We start from the raw sequence: 19,326 nt of genomic DNA on the forward strand, positions 1-19,326 counted from the left end.
ATTACTGTTGCATTGCAGCAGGAAATATCAAGAGTGCCGTCTGGATAACTGACATTTACTGCATCAGTGCTGCTGCAAACGCAATCTAAACTTCATCATCATCATCATCAGGCTATAGTAGTCCACTGCTGGACATAGCCCTCCCCTAAAGAGCGCCATAGCGCCCTGTCCTCAGCTTGCCGCATCCAGCATCTGCCTGCAGTCTTCCGCAGATCGTCATCCCACCTGGTCGGAGGGCGTCCTACAATACGTTTGCCTAGTAGCGGTCTCCACTCAAGAACACGTTTACCCCAGCGGTTGTCGGTTCTTCGTGCGATATGGCCAGCCCACTGCCACTTCAGCTTGCTAATTCTTTGAGCTATGTCGATAACTTTGGTTCTCTGTCGGATGTATTCGTTACGAATCCTATCCTTCAGAGAAACTCCGAGCATAGCTCTCTCCATAGCTCGCTGAGCGTTCTATTTTAATACTTATTAAGCTAAACTTAATAAGTATTAAAATAGAACAGAATATCTTTACGAGTATTGCTCTCATGTTGGTGTACAGGTCTTACTCTAGGTATAATCATATTACAGCAACATGTTACCCTAGAAGGGTATTGCAATTACATGTACATATAAAACATATAAATCTTCACTTAATCCTTAAACAACTATTTCTACGTATATTAAAAATAAGTAAGATATTATTTTATAATCTTAGAATAATACTTATTTGCATTGAAAAACTCTTGCAGGAAATAAAAACTGTGGTCTAATTTGTAAGTTACTTGAAGGTAATGGCTATGTATATAAGTAGAAGGTAGGTATGGTATTAACTATGTCCTACAACCATACTAGTTCCAATTCACCGCAGAATACGCAAGCACTCATTTCGATTGATGGTCGCTCGTTTAGCGGTCTGAAGAACGTAAAAACAATCGTGCGTGAAAACCCATTTTCCCCTTCAGAATGGTATTAGAGAAAAAAAATGCTCCTAGACCGATTAGTTTACCTGGTTACATTGTGTACCACCATTTGTCAAATCAAAAAATTTCACACACACGCCAACATCGCAAAAAAACAGGATAGAAGATTACTTTGACAGGGTTCGTCGTAACAAATATATACAGGCGTTGGTACTATTTATAGGCGCTATTACTAATGGAGAAACCCATTGGATTTATAAGGCCCTTTGCGTTTGAAGACATCGATCCTTACATTTAAATCAGCGAAGTTAGAGATATCTAGCTGTACGTGTAGTACGTACTACCTGCTGGTACCACCACGCTCCGCGATTGTAACGCCATTTATGGTGTCCTAGCTAAATTGGATGTTCAATGCTTACGCTATAGAACCCTAAATGGTATAACAATCCCGTGTGGTGATATGCCTTAGATACAAAAGGTCAAACATGAATGTCTTCCATTACGAATGCAAATCCCCTGATTGCGTCAGGTTTATTGTTTAGTTGTGTTCCTTATCTTTATTACATTTAAATCAAATAATTAAACACAGTTACTGATACCTTGAAGGTGAAGACAAATAACAGTATCTAGGCTAAAAATAGTTGCAACATTACATTTGTACCATTACTAATTATTCCGATGAAAAATGTCGCCTTAATCAGAAGTCATAAGAGCATTATCAATGCTTTCTAATAATTTCATTCTAATAACCGGATCAAGGAACTACAGTGTGTTCAGTTGGTTACACACAATAACAACCTGTCGCCTTCTGTATAGTAAGCACTTAGCACAATGACGTGACGTGGGAAAAATAAATACCTAAATAATATTTTCACGATAACGTTTGTTATAGTTTTTTGAAGTGGAAACTTAGAATTTTATATAATAAAATGACAGCTAACGATAATAGTTCCGAGAAGTTTTCTGTGTATAAGCAATGGATAGTGGGTTTTATTGGTAAGTTTCAGACTCGCGCACTGAGGTTTCCTGAAAGGTTACATTGTATAACTAATTTTTAAATTAAAGGGAAAATAGAAAAACTCACCGCTTCGAGCAATATTCGAACTTGCGACCGTTTTTGGAACACTTAATTAGGTACTTAATCAAAAAAGTTATTCAATTTTTCCTTAAAGTTTTTTTGTAACGCTTGCAGACGTACTACTTGACAAACATATTAAGTTTAGCCTTATTTAAATATATTAACGGTAGGTCCTACCGCGATATGACTTCATTGTTTATACCTTAAATCCGACTAAACTTTGGCGTTGAAATACTTGTCCCCACAATTTGTCTTGTTGTTGTTTACACAGAAAAGAGAGCGAAAGACTTTGGATTAAATCCAACCTCAGCTACTGCAGGCCGATGCGAGGGGTGAGCGGTAAAACCCGATAAGTCGTGCAAATTAGGTTTATGAAATTAGAACTTTATGTGACGTGCGTAGAGTTCTTATTTATTTACCTGACAAAATATCTCGATTTACCGGGTTTGACCGCCCATCCCTCGGATGTGTCTTTTGTTTTTAACAACAACATAAATATTACCGATAATATTTTTATAGTGGTGGAGTGGTTACCCCGAGCCCGACTGTACCAATAAACCGTCATAGAGATTATAGCTGAAGGATAACTTGCACGTACCATAAAATAAATATTTCTACAACACAGGCTTGTAAAATTAATTTAAAACTAATGACAATGACTGAAGATTAGTTTACATAAGAGTCCGCAGCAAGCTCGGTACTCCATACAAACGTAGTTACTCGTACGCTCTAATTTTAAAACGACTAGCTAAATTGCTCGGAAATTTTGTATTTACAATAGGATAAAGTATAAATATGCCTGTAATTAGTTTATATAGCTTCAGATACCATAGTTAAATAAGTACAGTGAAATTAAATTTTACATACAAAGTTTTGCTTTTTTCATTTGTTTTGTAAGCTGGAACTATATTAACTAATTACAGATATACCTCATGTCATTGTATGTGCAAAGTTTCAATACAATCCAACACGTAGTTCTAAAATGAGAACGAAACTCAGTTTGTACGGGCAGGTGAAATTCGGCCGAGCTTGCTGCGGACTCTTAAATTTTTTAAGACCACTTCGTATAATTTTCAGCAACGACAACCATGCTAACACACGGGATGCAAAGCGGCTGGGTGTCGCCTGCCATCACCGTGTTGCAGTCAGAGAGCAGCCCGGCTGGCTACCCCCTGTCCGACTACGACATCTCTTTAATCGCTAGTGGCATTAGTGTTCTAGCCACTTGCACAGCGGTAATATATGGATACATATCGGACGCTATTGGTCGACGCTGGACATTGGTCGTTATAGTCATTCCACAGATTGTAAGTACAATTTTTTGATCGTGCATGAACTATAGGGAGCAGCATAAAAGCCGTCAGATTTTTGGCGCTATAGGCGTAAATGTGACGTTTATGCTTCCGATGTAGCTCACAAGATGGCAGATTCTACTATGTACAAGGAAACGTACCTACCTACGAAAACGGTAGATGGTAGCACTTGCTTTGGCAATGTACATATGTTTCCGATTTATGCCACAAGATGGCAGAACCTCCAATGCGCACGGTATCCCTATATTAAACATAGATTTAAATTTTCTAGACAATTACATTCTAAACTACAGTTTGATAAAGGTCAACTCAATATCCGGTACCTTTTACCCATTGTCTGTGGAATAGAGCTGACTATTATTAAGTTAGAGCAAATAGAAGCTTTAGAAAACTTTATTGTTTTACTGAGAAATATAATGTTATGTTTTAGTTAGGGACTTCAAACTTTGTACAACGACATTGTGACACACAAATGTCACGTATTGTTAAATTATTAATTATTTAACCGCAACCCACATAAACATTCATGCGTACGATCTCGCGGGCAATAAATAGCTAGTTATATACATTATACAATTCTGTGGTATTAAGATTTTCAATTGCACGTTTCTGGCAAATTGCGATTTAAGGGTTCTAAGTTCTCAGTTAGTGGCGAACTACTAGTTTAAGAGGATATTATTAGCTGAGCTGAGCCCCTTCGATTTGAGAATTTTAGGATATATATCCGTCGCGCTGACGGGGACGGCTCCTAAAATTAGTACGACAAGGACAACTGCAGCTTAGGCGAAAAATCCTGCGTAAAAATTTCAGAAATCGAGGTTTCGTTCTCGACATTTACCTACCAATCTAAACTTAACCAATCGTAACGAATGTTGGGGAACAGAATGAGAAAGCAATGAGTGTCTGACCGTTTAGATTTTTGCGTTCTTGTTGCCGATTTTGTATGCTAGGCGTCTATTTAAGGCGCATTTATTTGGCCGTTTATAGCGCACTTTGAAGTAACCTAGTTCTTAAACAAACAAAATATCAAAAAAGCAAAACATACAGACACAGATACTGGTAATATTGAACTCATATGAAAAAAAAGACTCATCTAGGGCCAAAATCCAGAGATCAAAATGTCGAGAACGTTTGTATGGAAAAATTACTATTAATGTATCCTCTTAAGCATGTGCATCAATTGTAAGGAACGGCTATTAGGCGGCGGGTTCATGTGACTCTTAATTTCCTATTTTTCCAGTTATGTTTTGCATTGAAGCTAGTGTCAGCTCACCCTGTCTGCCTCATGGTGTCCCAGGCCTTGGCGGGCGTCGCTGGCGGAGGCGTGTTCACTGTCGCTCCTATATACATTAAGGAAATAGCACAGGACTCCTTGAGAGGCATTCTGGGATCCTCCGGAATGTTTTTAGGGGTATACTTACTTTTATGTTGTATATTTTTGGTTCATACACATTAATAAGATTCACATATCTCCTGTATTCAACTATCACAGTTTGGCAATCTTTATAGCTATTTCAACCTTTGACACAGCAGCTCTGAAATGTGACCTTTAACTTTTTTGGAACCATTATTCCTTTCGGCATTTTACCTTGCATCTTCCATCGTACCTGTCAACTACAATAACATTCGTATTTTTAACTTAGATAATTATCTTCTGTGGACATACTCAAAATGGTAAAAGAGCTATAAAGCCTATTTTTTTTACAAAAATCAGTACCTAAACTTGTCGTAACTAAAGAGAGCAGTTTTTATCCGTAGTGATGGAAGAATTAGTCTGTTATTTTCGCATAGGAGCAGGGGATCTACTAGTTGCCCCGCACCATTTGATAACACACCATGTACCTACAAATATTTTTTTATAATAAAGCTTTCGCTAATCAATGATAATATTTTATTTTTAAGATCATTGCTTGTTTGCTCATAAATATGTAATTTTATTCCGTCTGCAACACGCAAACTTTTTTAATTTTTCAGATTCTCGGGCAGCTGATAATGTATGCAATTGGAGGATACATGAGCTATTACACAGTAGTCTGGATAGTAGTGTGGCTACCTATTCTAAATTTAATCGCGCTATTTAAAATACCTGAATCACCAGCTTTCTTAATTAAAAAAGGAAAAGTTGAGGTAATGCTCCAATAGATGCTCAGGATCTTCATTATTATAAAGTAATTTTAAACAAATAATAGGATTTTATTTAACTTCAAATGTGACGTCCTTAAAGATACAAGCAAGAAAGTGGACATATAAACAATACAATCTAAGTAAACTTGAGCTTGTTTAGTAGATGACTGTCTGACGAAAAGTCATCATCATCATCATCATCATTTCAGCCTATATACGTCCCACTGCTGGGCACAGGCCTCCTCTCATGCGCGAGAGGGCTTGGGCTATAGTCCCCACGCTAGCCCAATGCGGATTGGGGACTTCACATACACCTTTGAATTTCTTCGCAGATGTATGCAGGTTTCCTCACGATGTTTTCCTTCACCGAAAAGCTAGTGGTAAATATTAAATGATATTTCGTACATAAGTTCCGAAAAACTCATTGGTACGAGCCAGGATTTGAACCCGCGACCTCCGGATTGAAAGTCGGACGTCATATCCACTCGGCCACCACCGCTCCCGCACCGCTGAAGAAAAGTACGGTCGCATATACCTACTCGTAAAACCCCATCATAATAACATTGTTGACATACTTAAACGTATGTGTATACCCCAATATATTTAGGTACCTACTCACATGGCCGGCCTTAATAATATGTTTTTATACTACGTTGGTGGCAAACAAGCATACGACCCGCCTGATGTTAAGCTGTCACCGTAGTCGGCAACGCGAATGTTACAACTCCACAGGGGTTACATGCGCGTTGCCGACCCTTTAAAAACCTGTAGGTACTAGGGACACTCCTTTTTTGAAGGACCCCATACTATTGACCCTCAGGAAAACCTCGACAAGCTCATTCCACAGCTGTCCATTACATTTTTTTTTCAAAGGAAGCTACTAGAGTGATGGCGTGGCTGAGAGGAGTGGAAGAAAATGACAAAGAAGTGGAGAGAGACATTTCAATTGCCAAAAATGAAATAGCAACATACGAAAACTTACCAGCAGTATCATGGAAGACTATTTGTAAATATATATTTTTTAATCTAACAGATATATCCAAAAGGTTGATTTGTATTCTATTATATAATCAGACGTGATCAGAAACAAGAAGACGCGAAGAAAAATTGAAAGACAGATTTAGATAACTTGTGAGAAAATGTTTTTCCTTGGAGAATTGTCGATATAGTTCCTAAATTGTTAAGAGAAATACGGTCACTATATTTCAATGTTCTAACTTTAAAAAAACACTATGCTTTTTTCTCTGACACATGTCAGAAAAGTTGGTTCCTGATCACATCACTTAAATCAACCTGTATTACGGCCCCGACACTATTAGTCCATGGGCCAGCTGGTCAAATTTTTGAAAATGGTATAAATTGGGGGTACCAAGTTTCCTTTTCACAGCAGTTAGATAGGCTTATTATGATGTTAAAAAACCATGATTGCCATCTCAAAATGGTAGCTAACAAAAATGGCCGCCAATCCAAGATGGCGGATATTGAGTTTAAAAAATCAACCGTAACTCGAGAAGTATTCGTCCGATTTCATTGCAATTTTTTTTAAACAAAAGCTCTATATGTGAGCTTAAAATTATGTTTACATATTATATCGATAAAGTCGACCGTGAATTAGTAATTAAAGAAATATTGTAAATTTTCTTTTTTTTTGTGATACTTTTTTTTTTTAATTCAGTTTTTACGAAGTATCTCGTACATTACAAAAAAGTTTTAAATGAGACAAAATAGTGTGTTAAATTAGCTTTAATTTGACGTATTATTTGTATGGAACTGATGACTGAAAACACATGGAAACATGAATTAAATTTTACTTCTGTTGAAATTCACCGTTGACTAAATAACTGCGTACAGAACAAAAAGCTTCAGATAGAAGTTGTAGAGTACAAAAAACATGTTTTTAGTATAGTTTAATAATAATAGCAATCATTTATAATAATAGTAAAATTATAGTAATAATGGTTTTATTTTTTACAAGTAAAAACTACTTTAAACTCTCGCGTTTTGTATACTTAATTAAATTCATTAATGTTACTAACGGGTCAAACGGGATTAAATTTAATTATTCGCTGAAACGTCGGAAAAAAGGTAAAATAATGAAATTATATCGCGTTAGACCCGTTAGTGACATTAATTAGGTAAAAACTAGTATTCGATTGAAATAGTAATTTCTTCAGTGAACTGCGTACAGAACAAAAAGCGTCAGATAGAAGTTGTAGAGTACAAAAATGATATTTATAGTATAATTTAATAATTTATAATAATAGTAGCAGGGCTCGGAAACCGTTTTATTTTTCAAACCGGTTTCGTTCATAAACCCGGGAACGAAAAGGATTTCGTTTCGGTTACCAGTTAAAGAACTGTTCTATTGAGATACCGTTGAGATGCGTTCGCCTTTCGTTTTTGTGGAACTGAATTAACCGATTAAATTGAAAATGTCGAATTGATCCAAGTAAAAACTGGTATTCGGTATAAATAGAAATGTCTTCAGTGAAAATGTGTTCGGCTACAAATAAAGTGAACTATATATGTGTATAATATGTGGCGAGATAGGCCCTAAAAGACGGACAATCGTGGGCATTGTTATTTAATGCAGCATTAATAAGGAGTTTTGAGGCTATTAGTAACCGACGTGACATACCGGATGAATTTTTAGGTATATAGGTACTGTGAAATATCACTGCCAATATAGAGTCCATTTCACCAATATCACGTCTTTAATAAAATTACAGACAAAAAGACTCCCTACGCTCGTGGTTCGAAAAATGGAATCTTGAGCGTAGCGAGGTTTTCACTACACCAACACGAGGAAAATACTAACTGTAAAATATCAAACAAAATCAAAGCGAATCGATTCAAAATGAATGTTATTAAATGTTAATATTCAAAATCATCATTTAAAAGCCAATTCTACCAGCAAACATAAGAAAACAAATCAAAATTTGCATTTGATTACTTTGCCTCACATGTGAATAAAATGCAACTATCTTATCAGCTTGGAACAATCAAGAGAGCCTTTATCTTTATAGTGAAATGATATTGTAACTGCAGAAGCATGTTATCATAAACCCAAGAGTAAAATCTCAAAATTCTCTATTTACTTGCGAAACTTATTTCTTACTTAGACGACCGGTCTGGCCTAGTGGATAGTGACCCTGTCTGCTAAGCTGATGGTCCTGGGTTCGAATCCCAGTAAGGGCATTTATTTGTGTGATGAACACTAATATTTGTTCCTGAGTCATGGTTGTTTTCTATGTATATAAGTATGTATTTATACGCCTAGTACCCATAGTACAAGCTTTGCTTAGTTTGGGGCTAGGTTTGATCTGTGTAAGATGTCCCCTAATATTTATATTTATTTACTTAATAGAGGATGTCGTCAGCGTAACAGATTCTTCAAATAATTTTTCTTAAATATAACTTAAGTAAAGAGTTTTTATCCGGTACCTATGTCACGTCGTTTAGTAATAGACTCTAGTGGACTCTAGACTGGTATACAATGGCGTCCAAGCTCTGAACCAGCTTGGAAGGCAAAACAGAGTGCAACTGGTATGTATCCCAGGGCACGAGGGATTCATAGGCAATGAAAATGCAGATGAACTTGCCAGAGCTGGATCTTTAGGTAACCTTATAGGTCCGGAACGATTCGTGGGGCTCTCACAGGGAACCATCATAACGGCTATTAAAGACCATACTAAGATCAAACATCAGGAAGAATGGGACAGTCTGACGGGTCTAAAGCACGCAAAGCTCTTTATGCAAGGAGTAGACTCCGGTTGGAGCAAAAAGCTTTGGAAACTTAGCAAAAGACAACTCCAAATCATAACAAGGTGTTTACTGGACATTACGGGGTCAAAGGAATTCTGGCCAAGATGGGACACTCTGACAACACCGATTGTCGTATGTGTGGCGAAGAGAGACAGTAAAACACCTAATTTGTGAATGTCACCCCCTGGCCAGAAAAATAATTAAGGACTTTGGAGCAGGATATCTTGAACCAAAGGACTTTAAAACGCTAACCATGAGCTCTATCATCCGGCACAGGGATATATGGTGGGAAAAGCTCTTGAGTAGTTGACGGATCTTTTCTAGGGGGTAATTGCGCAAAAGATCCCTATGGATCGAAGTGTATCCAAGCAAGGGCCCCCGAAAACAATAAGATAAGAATAGACTCAAAATTCCTTATTAATGCTGCATTAAAATTGAATAATACTGCCTACTGTCCATCTTTTGGGGGAATTGGGGGGGTACTTTACAAAATGGTCTTATTTCGCTACATATTATACAAATATCTAGTTCACTTTGCATCATCTTGATTTGTAGCTGAAAAGATTTTCACTGAATAACTAGTTTTTAGCTAATTAATGTTACTAACGGGTCAAACGCGATTAAATTTCATTTTTAACCTTTTTTCCGACGTTTCAATGAATAATGAAATTTAATCGCGTTAGATCTGTTAGTAACATTAATTATGTATACAAAACGCAAGATTTTAAAGTAGTTTTTACTTGTAACAAATAAAACTAATAATACTATCGTTCTAATATTATTATGATCAATTTCTAAAGTTATTAAAATATACTAAAAACATGATTTTTGTACTCTACAACATCTATCCGAAGCTTTTTGTTCTGTATGCAGTGATTTAGTCAACGGTGAATTTCAACGGAAGTAAAACCAAATTTATGTTTCCATGTGTTTTCAGTCATTAGTCCCATACAAATTGTACGTCAAATTAAAGTTAATTTAATACACTATATTGCCTCATTTAAAACTTTTTTGTAATGTTTGAGATATTTTGTAAAAACTTAATTTAGAAAAAAGTATCACAAAAAAATGAGAAGATTTTCAATATTTCTTTAATTACTAATTAATGGTTGACTTTATCGATATAATATATAAACATAATTTTAAGCTCACTTATAGAGCTTTGGTTAAAAAAAAACAGCAACGAAATCGGACGTATATTTCTCGAATTATGGTTGATTTCTTAAAACTCAATATCCGCCATCTTGGATTGGCGGCCATTTTTGTTAGCTACCATTTTGAGATGGCAATCATGGTTTTTTAACATCATAATAAGCCTATCTAACTGCTGTGAAAAGGAAACTTGGTACCCCCAAATTATACCGAAATCTTGCCTGGCCCATGGACTATATCATGAATCTGACATGACTTGTAATGAAACTCCAGCGTTTGGTCCAGTCCGGACATGATAGTCTTAAATCTCCCCACACACTTATCAGTATTTTACATCATCTTTTCACGGGGAGTTTTAAGTTATTATTTTCCTAACCGTTTGGCTTAGTTTTGTTATAGAGTACGCTTTGAAGAACACAAAAAACCTAAGTATTCAATCAACGGTTCCAATTCTTCTAACCTGTCGTAAGGGCTTGTGCACAAATCACGCGAAATTTGATAAAGGGAGGGGGGGTCACGAAAACATCACGATAGATCACGTTGGGGGAGGGGGGTATAAGGAAACCTCACGTATATTTTTCTACAGTGAACGAAACTAAGAAAAAAAAACCTACCACATGAGTAGATACTTTTTCTGGGTTTCGTTAAACATAAATCTTCACTCTGCACTTCAAAATAGCGAGTCTATTAAACGAAAATAGAAAAATAAACAAGATTTTCTATATACAATACTATTTATCTTAAAATTAGGTCGAAAGAAAAAAAAACATACACGTGAGGTTGTGTGGCGGGAGGGGGGTAGCCAAAAACCTCACCAAATATCACCAAGGGGGAGGGGGGGTCAAAAAGTAGCCGAAATCACCTCGCGTGATTTGTGCACAACCCCTAACCATACTATATTGTCGTACTCGTAACTCTATGCTTGATGAGACAGAAAAATGGAGAAACAGAGATAGGTAGTTAGAAAATGATTTAGGGTAGTGGCACAAAAGATAACCGACCCCCAGAAGATGAACGTCTGGCTTTAAAATCTAAATAATCAAATCGCATGATTTTACACAGAAAAGATTCTTGACTAATTCCTCTAACGTTTTTGTTGCTCATAATGACATATCTTACCTTATTTCATTAAAATATTTGCAGTTTAAACATAAAAAAACATCTTGATTTATTTAATCTGCTTTTATATGATACCCCACACATGGATGTGCAATGCATGGTTTGTGTATAATACTCAGTATTCTTGTCTTTGGATAAGTAGTTGAGATGCAATTAAAAGTTTAAAAGTATATTACGAAACCAAGTGGTTAGGATTTTGCTGACTCAAACAACCCTGGGTTAATTTGTCTTTACGTATGAATGTGTGTATAATTTGTTGAGGGCAGTCATCAATCGCTGTGTGTTTGAAAATGTTTTGACGTAACCATGGCAACGAAGATAACAAACAATTAATGTCAGACAGAATGACAGACTGAAAGGATTTGCTTCACTCATTAGTGTAACTAATATAATTTTATACATATATCTAGATCACGTCTCGCATCTAAAAAAAACGTGCCGAAGAAGATAGACTCTGACCACGATAGTCGATAAGTTTGCTCAACCTGCGTAGTAAGAATGCATAAATATCTCAATAAGCTCCATACTTGACGTACTGAAAGAACTACTGCTCGGGTACTGAAGAGAGAACTGCTCCCAAGGAGAAGCTCCCTGGTGCCATTGTTGATGAGGAGGAGAAGACGAGTACGGCGCCTCGTAAGACAGTGTGATACCGCCGAGCCGCCTAATTCCGGCTTGCAGATTGCTACACCCAGTGTTGCACTGTATGTGTCGCGCCTGCATTACACCGCCACGGCTGCTAGAGAGTGGAGTACATATCTACACCAGAAGACAGGTTACACGCTGAAGGTCTTCCAGTTTCGATCGCGCCACTACGTGCACTTCAACTCTTATGTGATGCGCGTGCAGCGACCGCTGCAGGGGACCATCGAGTGCGCAGACTTCTGGCCGAAGGGTGTAGTGTTTCGGAGGTTCCGCGAATCGGACACAAGAGTAGACGATTCAACGGAACCACGCCGCCGTTCTGTCGCCATAATACTGTTTAATTTTAAGTTAATGAAATTTATAATTATGTATGTTAGTCTGTGAAGTATGTATATGTGTGCCTTTCTTGTCTAAAAATAAATGTTTTACCTATTTTATTTATTTTTTGTAGCTCTTATATATTATAGTGGTTAGACTCTAATTGGTCGTGGGAGAACTCCGTCTTTCTAGAGTCTGTTCGGAAAGAGAAGAGTCGTGAAATGTATTGGGCCCCATACATTCCACGACTCTTCTCTTTCCGCACAAACTATATTAGGGTGACCATCATCGTCCTAGCACCGTCCCGGCATTTTGCTACGGCTCAAATTTCCATAGTAAAAAAATATTACAACACGAGCACATACTGCCGTATTCGAACTTCAAGATATTCACAAGAGACGATTATTGTTAACAATTGAAAGTAAAAAGTATTTTTTTTCCTGTATGGCAACTTTTAGAAAGAGAGAGATTTTCTTTAGGCGTCGCATTCTGCATGTCTTTCTTTTTTCTTCAGAGTCAAGTGAAAATAAACTTTAGAGCAATGACAATAGAGTAGGTATACTTCACTTATTGACTTAAATGCCAGTAATAACTCTTGTTAGTATAAAACGTACTTCAAATGACGGAATGAGGGATTAGAATGATGCGCTCCACTCACTATCAGTATAATGTCATTATTTTGACATTACTTCAAAAATATTAAAAATGTTTAATACCTTCATTATCGTCCATCATTCTTTCTGTCATTTCTGATTCCATCATTCTAATCAATTCACTGTCAGTATTAATGTCATTTCTAGTATCATTACTTTGACATAACTCCAATACTGACGGAAATTATTAAAATAAACTTCATTACTTGCCGTCATTCCTTCATTACAATCCCTACACTATCACTAAAAACGTCATTCCTTCAAAGTAATGTCAGTATTCATGATAGTGTCGGGGCCGTAATAAAATTTTCTCTTTTACTATATGTAAAATCTTCGAATGATCCTAAATTATAACGTTTAATAGATCCAAAGGTATGTTTAAAGCTATTAAATCTGGTTTCTTTTTTAACAACAATGTTTTACATGATGTTTTTGTGTGTTTATGTGATTGCATCATACCTATGTACATAACTAATCTAGGTATGTTCAACTTGTTTTTTGAATAATAAATGTTTGGTCTCCGCAAATATACCTATTTAAGTACATAACTAGATATTTTGTTATCGAACTATGTTTAATTTTTGTATGTTGCAGTATCAAACAAGATATCAAGAAGAGCTCTTTGTATATCTTTTCTTGCACTCACATTGCTGGACTTGGGAGGAAATTACGCAATCCTCGCTTATGCTTCAGTAATCCTTAAAGATTCCGGAGTGACCATTTCTCCAGAATTGCAAGCATTGTCTTTCCCTGCCCTTTTGGCACTAGGGTGCTTGTCATCTGTATTCACTGTGGAAAAATTTGGAAGAAAGGTATTATTTTGATAATGCAGCTGCATTACTGTTAATATTATTACTGCTACGACCTCGCCGTGAGCGCTGATACTAGGGCTTGCAATATCGGACGGTTTCCAATTCCGGAACTGATTTTCGATATTCGGTCCCAATTCCGGAATTCCGGAACTGGTTCCGGAATTAGGGTTAATCATATTTCTATTCGATTTTTTTATAAAAAACAACAAAAAATGTGAAATTCTGATACTTTACGTTTATTAAAGATAGTATTGTTTTAGTGGAATATAATTTGCAGTATTATTAATCGAAAAAATATTTATTTGGGGAAACTACGAAAGCTGGCAAACCATTTGATGCCTAATTTTATATAATGTCTAAATATAACGGCTTCGCAGACACTACCTAGTGGCTCTGTTTACGAAGATGAAGGTCCTGATGGGGTTCCGATCTCGGTATGGGCATTTATTGTGTTAAGGTATAACGATTATTTGTTCCTGGATTAAGGTTGTTTTTTATGTACATATTAAAGTATGTATTCGGCTATACCTATTACCTTTATACATTGCCGACTAGTGTCCAAAACGCAAGCCTTATTGAGATTAAACCAAATGGGCTAAATGATTTCATTAGCGCTTCATTACAGCCTGGTGAGAAAACAAGTAAATTTCCGGATTGCTTCTTCTTATTAAGTGTAAAATAATAAAATCCGACATCAGTCATTGAGGAAATTTATTTCTGAATTGAGAATAAAATATCCAAATATTCATAAATTTTTATTCAAAGGTTTCGCGTAGGTAGGATTCGGGGCAAGTAAATGTATGGCTTTACTAAAGTAAAAAATTCGATGGTTAAGTTAATGAGGCATGTTAATGGCGAATGGCGAATGGCGATGCTGCTAGACATCAGACTTTTGTCAGTCACGGCTAATACCATCAGCATAGTGTAGTTTCTTGGCAATTTTCAATAGTAAACGTACTAAAATCTAATAAAAGTACTTAAATCCAATTCCGGAATATTCGATATTCAGTGGTCTCAATTCCGGAATTGTAATATCGGAAAATTTGTCCGAGATTCCGGAATTTCGAAATTCCGGAATTCCGAATGCAAGCCCTAGCTGATACTGTCAATTTCCTTGACAAAATGACAGACGGATTGAACGTTGGCGGCATTAATGCGGCTACGAATGCTTATAAGCTAAGGTGTGGGAAATGCCTCATCACTGATTCTGCTGAAGTTGACACCCGAATTACATCTTAAGTTATCATTATCACTTAAATAATCTTAAGGATGACTCACGTTAGACCGGACCGTGGCCGCAGCTTCGTTTTCTATGCAAAGCACCACGTGATCACCGTCAGCCGTCATAGAAAATGACATGTCGGACGCCCCGGCCCGGACACGGCCCGGTCCAGCGTGAGTCATCCTTTATTTGATGACAAAACCTTTTTGTGCATGATCGAAGTTTATTTTTCAGCCTTTAATGATAACCAGTGCAATTTTAATCGGAGTACCTTTGGCGATATTAGGAGCACTGCTTCTCATACAACAGAATGGAGGTTCCTTTCCATCTTGGTTATCAGTAGTTTGTATAAGCGCATGCTTGTATGCGAGCGGACTGCTATATCCGTTACCATACGTGGTGATGTCGGAAATTTTCAGCATAGAGGTAATTAGTTTATGTTGATATTACTTTACTATCATCAAAGCATAACGATGAATGGCTGGAGAACCTTAAGCAGAAAAGTCTTCATCGTGCTCTACCACCTCCTGCGGACTCGCGTTTTGTGTGTGATCGATGTGGCAAGAAATGCCGCGCTGCTATCGGACATTATAGCCATCAACGGTGATGCGGACCCCATAAACCCACAAGCGCCGCAATAAGCATCTACAACAGATGATGTGGCCAAAAATGATAACATCAATCTTTTCAAGATTTTATTACCATAACGTCCATAACTATTTATTAACATACACGACGAAAAGCGTCAACGTTTATCTATGAATGTTTTGAGGCTAAATCTTAAGACCAGCATAGTGAGTTAAATACTCATTTCAACATCATTATCATATACATTAAATATGTTATATGCAGAGACCATTGCGCCTGCTCAGCCGGTGATAAGAAAGCGCCAAGCCAACTAAATATTCTTGCACCAAAAACTACATACCACAGCAGTATAATTTTAAAATAAAATCGCTAGTAATATAGCCGAGGGATTATACTAACAAAAAAACTTTAGATTAGACTAAGCAGAAATATACATTCAGAGTTATTGAGGGAGGGAGATATATATATTAAAACCCGCGCGGTCGCCAAATCTTCCCTCGCAAGTTTCGCGTTATTCCTTTCTAATTTCCCCCCTTTACACTCGCTCTTAAAATGCGGTTTAATAAACTTTTGGACCAGTTTGTACCGCTCCAATACTGCCGATAATGTCCCAATTAATAATATATAATTTTGTTTCAGCTGAGAACAAAAGTGCTTGGTGTTATCGTAACATCCGGTTGGCTGTTCTGCGCGTTACAGGCTATCACGTTTACGCCAATATCCGAATATTTCGGGAGACATACTTTGTTCTTCGGTTTTGCCTGCGTTAACTTCATAGGAGCTGCTTTGGTGTATATAGCAATGCCAGAAACTAAAGGGAAGACTGTGGAGCAGATTGAGAAAGAATTCGGTGGCAGAAAATAATGAGCGGTTTTACAAGTATTATATATTTGAACCATTAAATACAGTGAATGTACATACATATTTATTATAATCCTTGGGCACTTCCCATGATTTCATCCTCATCAGATTTTTGAATTAGGTACATTCCCAATTATCAATATCAACTTGCTATTTATATAGATTGATGTAGTATAAAAAAATATTCTTATGCATAGGTAGTTCTTATGAATAGTTCTAGAATAAAAAATATTGAATAGTAAATTTAACGTATGTAACAGTCTTAAAAGAAATCCTTTCAGCCATCCTTAAGTAATTGAGTAAGAAACATAGAAGTTGTTACATATTATTTTACATAAATAAGATTAGTTTGAGAAGAATATGAAAATACCTTATCATCTATGTACTCGTACTTCGATTAGTTGTCATATAAAGGAAAGATGAAAATTTTGATAAGGTATTTAATGCTATTTATGCACTCATATTACCTACTCATTATTAATTAATGGGATGCGCATGAATGGCGTAAGTTAATTTAATACCCGAATGAAATAGATTAATTTTAATCAAGTCCAGATTAAAATCTTTTCTCTCATAACATTGTAAACCTAATTCATTTTATTCATTTTGAAACAAAAAATAATAATCAAGCATCAGTGGCTACACGATTTTTGACATTGGAAATGTCTTTTCATTCGCTCCAGTATAGGCTCCGATTTCACGAAAAAGTGCGATCCCCTTATATCTCGGAGAGTTGTGAAGATATCATATTCAAAAAAGACTCAAAAGACGCGTATTTACGAGAGCTATAAAGTACAAAAAGAATTATTCGAGAAAGTCAAAAACAAAAAAAGTTATGGCTGGTAAAAAAGGTATGGTTATGGTAGGGTTATGGTTATGGTTAGTGAAAAGAAAATTCAATTTTTTCCGATTTTTTGATTTTGGCGCTCGATATTGTGAAACGAAGAATGATATCAAAAATTTGAGAAAGAGTCCTCTGGACAATTTAGTCAGCTACAATTTGAATCTAAAACAAAGACGATCGGGTTAAGGGTTAGTCCTGTAGCCTAACCTTTATGAAAATAGACAAAAAGTCAGAACAACATTTTTCACATGACATTTATGACTTCATGTTTCACAGAGTTCATTATCGGTGTTTGTTATGAATTATCGGGGTTATGACGGTAGAGTTAGACCGAGAAAAGTCTGCAGCGATTTTGATAGCACATGCAGTGCAAGTATCACTTTAAACATCAAACTTCTATAAAATTATGACGTATAAATAACACTTGCACTGCCTGGGCTATCAAAATCGTTGCAGACTTTTTTTGGTCTAACTCTATCTATCCTGTTTGAGACGGGCGTAGATAACGTGTTCACTATTCGACAATCTATCAGGCCTATTCGGATTTCGAGATAATCACAAGATCTTGAGACGATTTAGAGATCAACTAGATCTACATTAGATATCGACTAGATGTGACTTGGATATCTAAGTCATAACTTGTCGAAATCGTTCAAGAGGACCTCCAGAATCGCGGAAACGTCAAATTTGACATATCTATCTTACAAATGAGTCGCTTAACTTCAAACTCGGGTAAATCCACCCACCAGGGCTGACCTGAGCCCCTCCTGTGCGTTGTAGCTACCTACACCTCGAGACAAAACGCGGTGCACCATCCGGAGACCCTCCTTAAGATCAAGGGTCTTCCCAAGTTGCATCATCCGAAGGTTGACCTTCAGCATGGTTGGGCATAACGGAGCCATCATCTGCAACATCTCTTTAGACCATTCACTGTCCACTTTTGTAAGTCTTTCGATGACTTCTTCAACGGTATTAGCAGAGAAACAGTGGTCTATATCTTTTAAGAGAGGAGTTAAAGAGAATTCTCCCGGCGGCTCGCTGAATGCATTCAAACGAGCCTCTATATCCTCAGTTTTACAGTGAAACAGCTCAAGTTCAAGCTCTCCTAAGCGGGAGCTTGGAACAAAGTGGGTAGCCATGCCGGACAACATTACGTCCTTACTCTTCAAGCGTTTACCAGTCAATGCCATGTAGAATCCTAAATGATTATTCAGTTTTGGTAAGAAATGTGGCATGCCGGCGATCCAACCAATACGCGCTTCGGCCATGGCAACTACAGTTCGCTCCGTGGCGACTTTGTACCTGCCATTGGCAATTAATGACAAACCGGACCCAAGGGCTGCACCATCCATGAACGCTACGTAAGGAATCCTGTTTTGGGATACTAGATATACATTGTTGCATTCTGTGGACCGACTTGGCTTCACCCTGTGCAAATTGACTCCTTTGACTGTGATTTGAGGGAGTCTGTTGAGTCCTTGCTTAATGTGGCTCTAAATCCAGAACAATGGGACCTGGCATCCTTGCCCATTCGGAGTGGTGGTCTGGGGGTGCGGCGCGTGCGGGATGTGAGTCTACCGGCATTCTTGGCATCGGCGAGTGGGGTCGTGGATCTTGTTACTCGAATTTTATCTCCTAATGGTAACAGGGTATCCATACCTTACGCTGCTGATGCTTTGGCGGCGCGCCCCGACCCGAGAAGCCGGACGTACAACGGCTATGGGACGATGTTGGAGTCAAGAGGATTGTCGAGGGTCTGATAGAGAACGCAGTGGGGGCGGATAGGGCGAGGCTGCTGGCGGGGTCCGCACCAGAATCGGGGGCGTGGTTGCAAGCGCTTCCATCTCCGCATTTGGGTACCTTCCTTGACAACGATTCGATGCGGGTGGCGGTGGCTCTTCGCCTGGGCTGCGATGTGTGTGTTC

At 37.4% G+C, this 19,326-nt stretch overlaps 2 protein-coding genes across 2 annotated transcripts; one reads left to right on the forward strand and one right to left on the reverse strand.

The window, feature by feature from the left end:
- Positions 1-1,618: 1,618 nt before the first annotated feature.
- On the forward strand, positions 1,619-16,606 carry LOC134802956 (facilitated trehalose transporter Tret1-like). Its single transcript, XM_063775696.1, has 8 exons — positions 1,619-1,903; positions 3,063-3,292; positions 4,539-4,709; positions 5,273-5,425; positions 6,296-6,428; positions 13,669-13,886; positions 15,343-15,534; positions 16,336-16,606. The coding sequence occupies exons 1-8, from the start codon at positions 1,837-1,839 to the stop codon at positions 16,558-16,560; spliced, it is 1,389 nt and encodes a 462-aa protein (XP_063631766.1). The 5' UTR covers positions 1,619-1,836; the 3' UTR covers positions 16,561-16,606.
- A 1,517-nt stretch (positions 16,607-18,123) lies between these two features.
- Positions 18,124-18,669, reverse strand: LOC134800807 (3-hydroxyisobutyryl-CoA hydrolase, mitochondrial-like). Its single transcript, XM_063773365.1, has one exon. The coding sequence runs from the start codon at positions 18,667-18,669 to the stop codon at positions 18,124-18,126; it is 546 nt and encodes a 181-aa protein (XP_063629435.1).
- Between the last annotated feature and the right edge of the window lie 657 nt (positions 18,670-19,326).

This window comes from Cydia splendana, chromosome 2 (genome assembly GCF_910591565.1).
Source record: "Cydia splendana chromosome 2, ilCydSple1.2, whole genome shotgun sequence".
Classification (NCBI taxonomy): Eukaryota; Metazoa; Arthropoda; class Insecta; order Lepidoptera; family Tortricidae; genus Cydia; species Cydia splendana.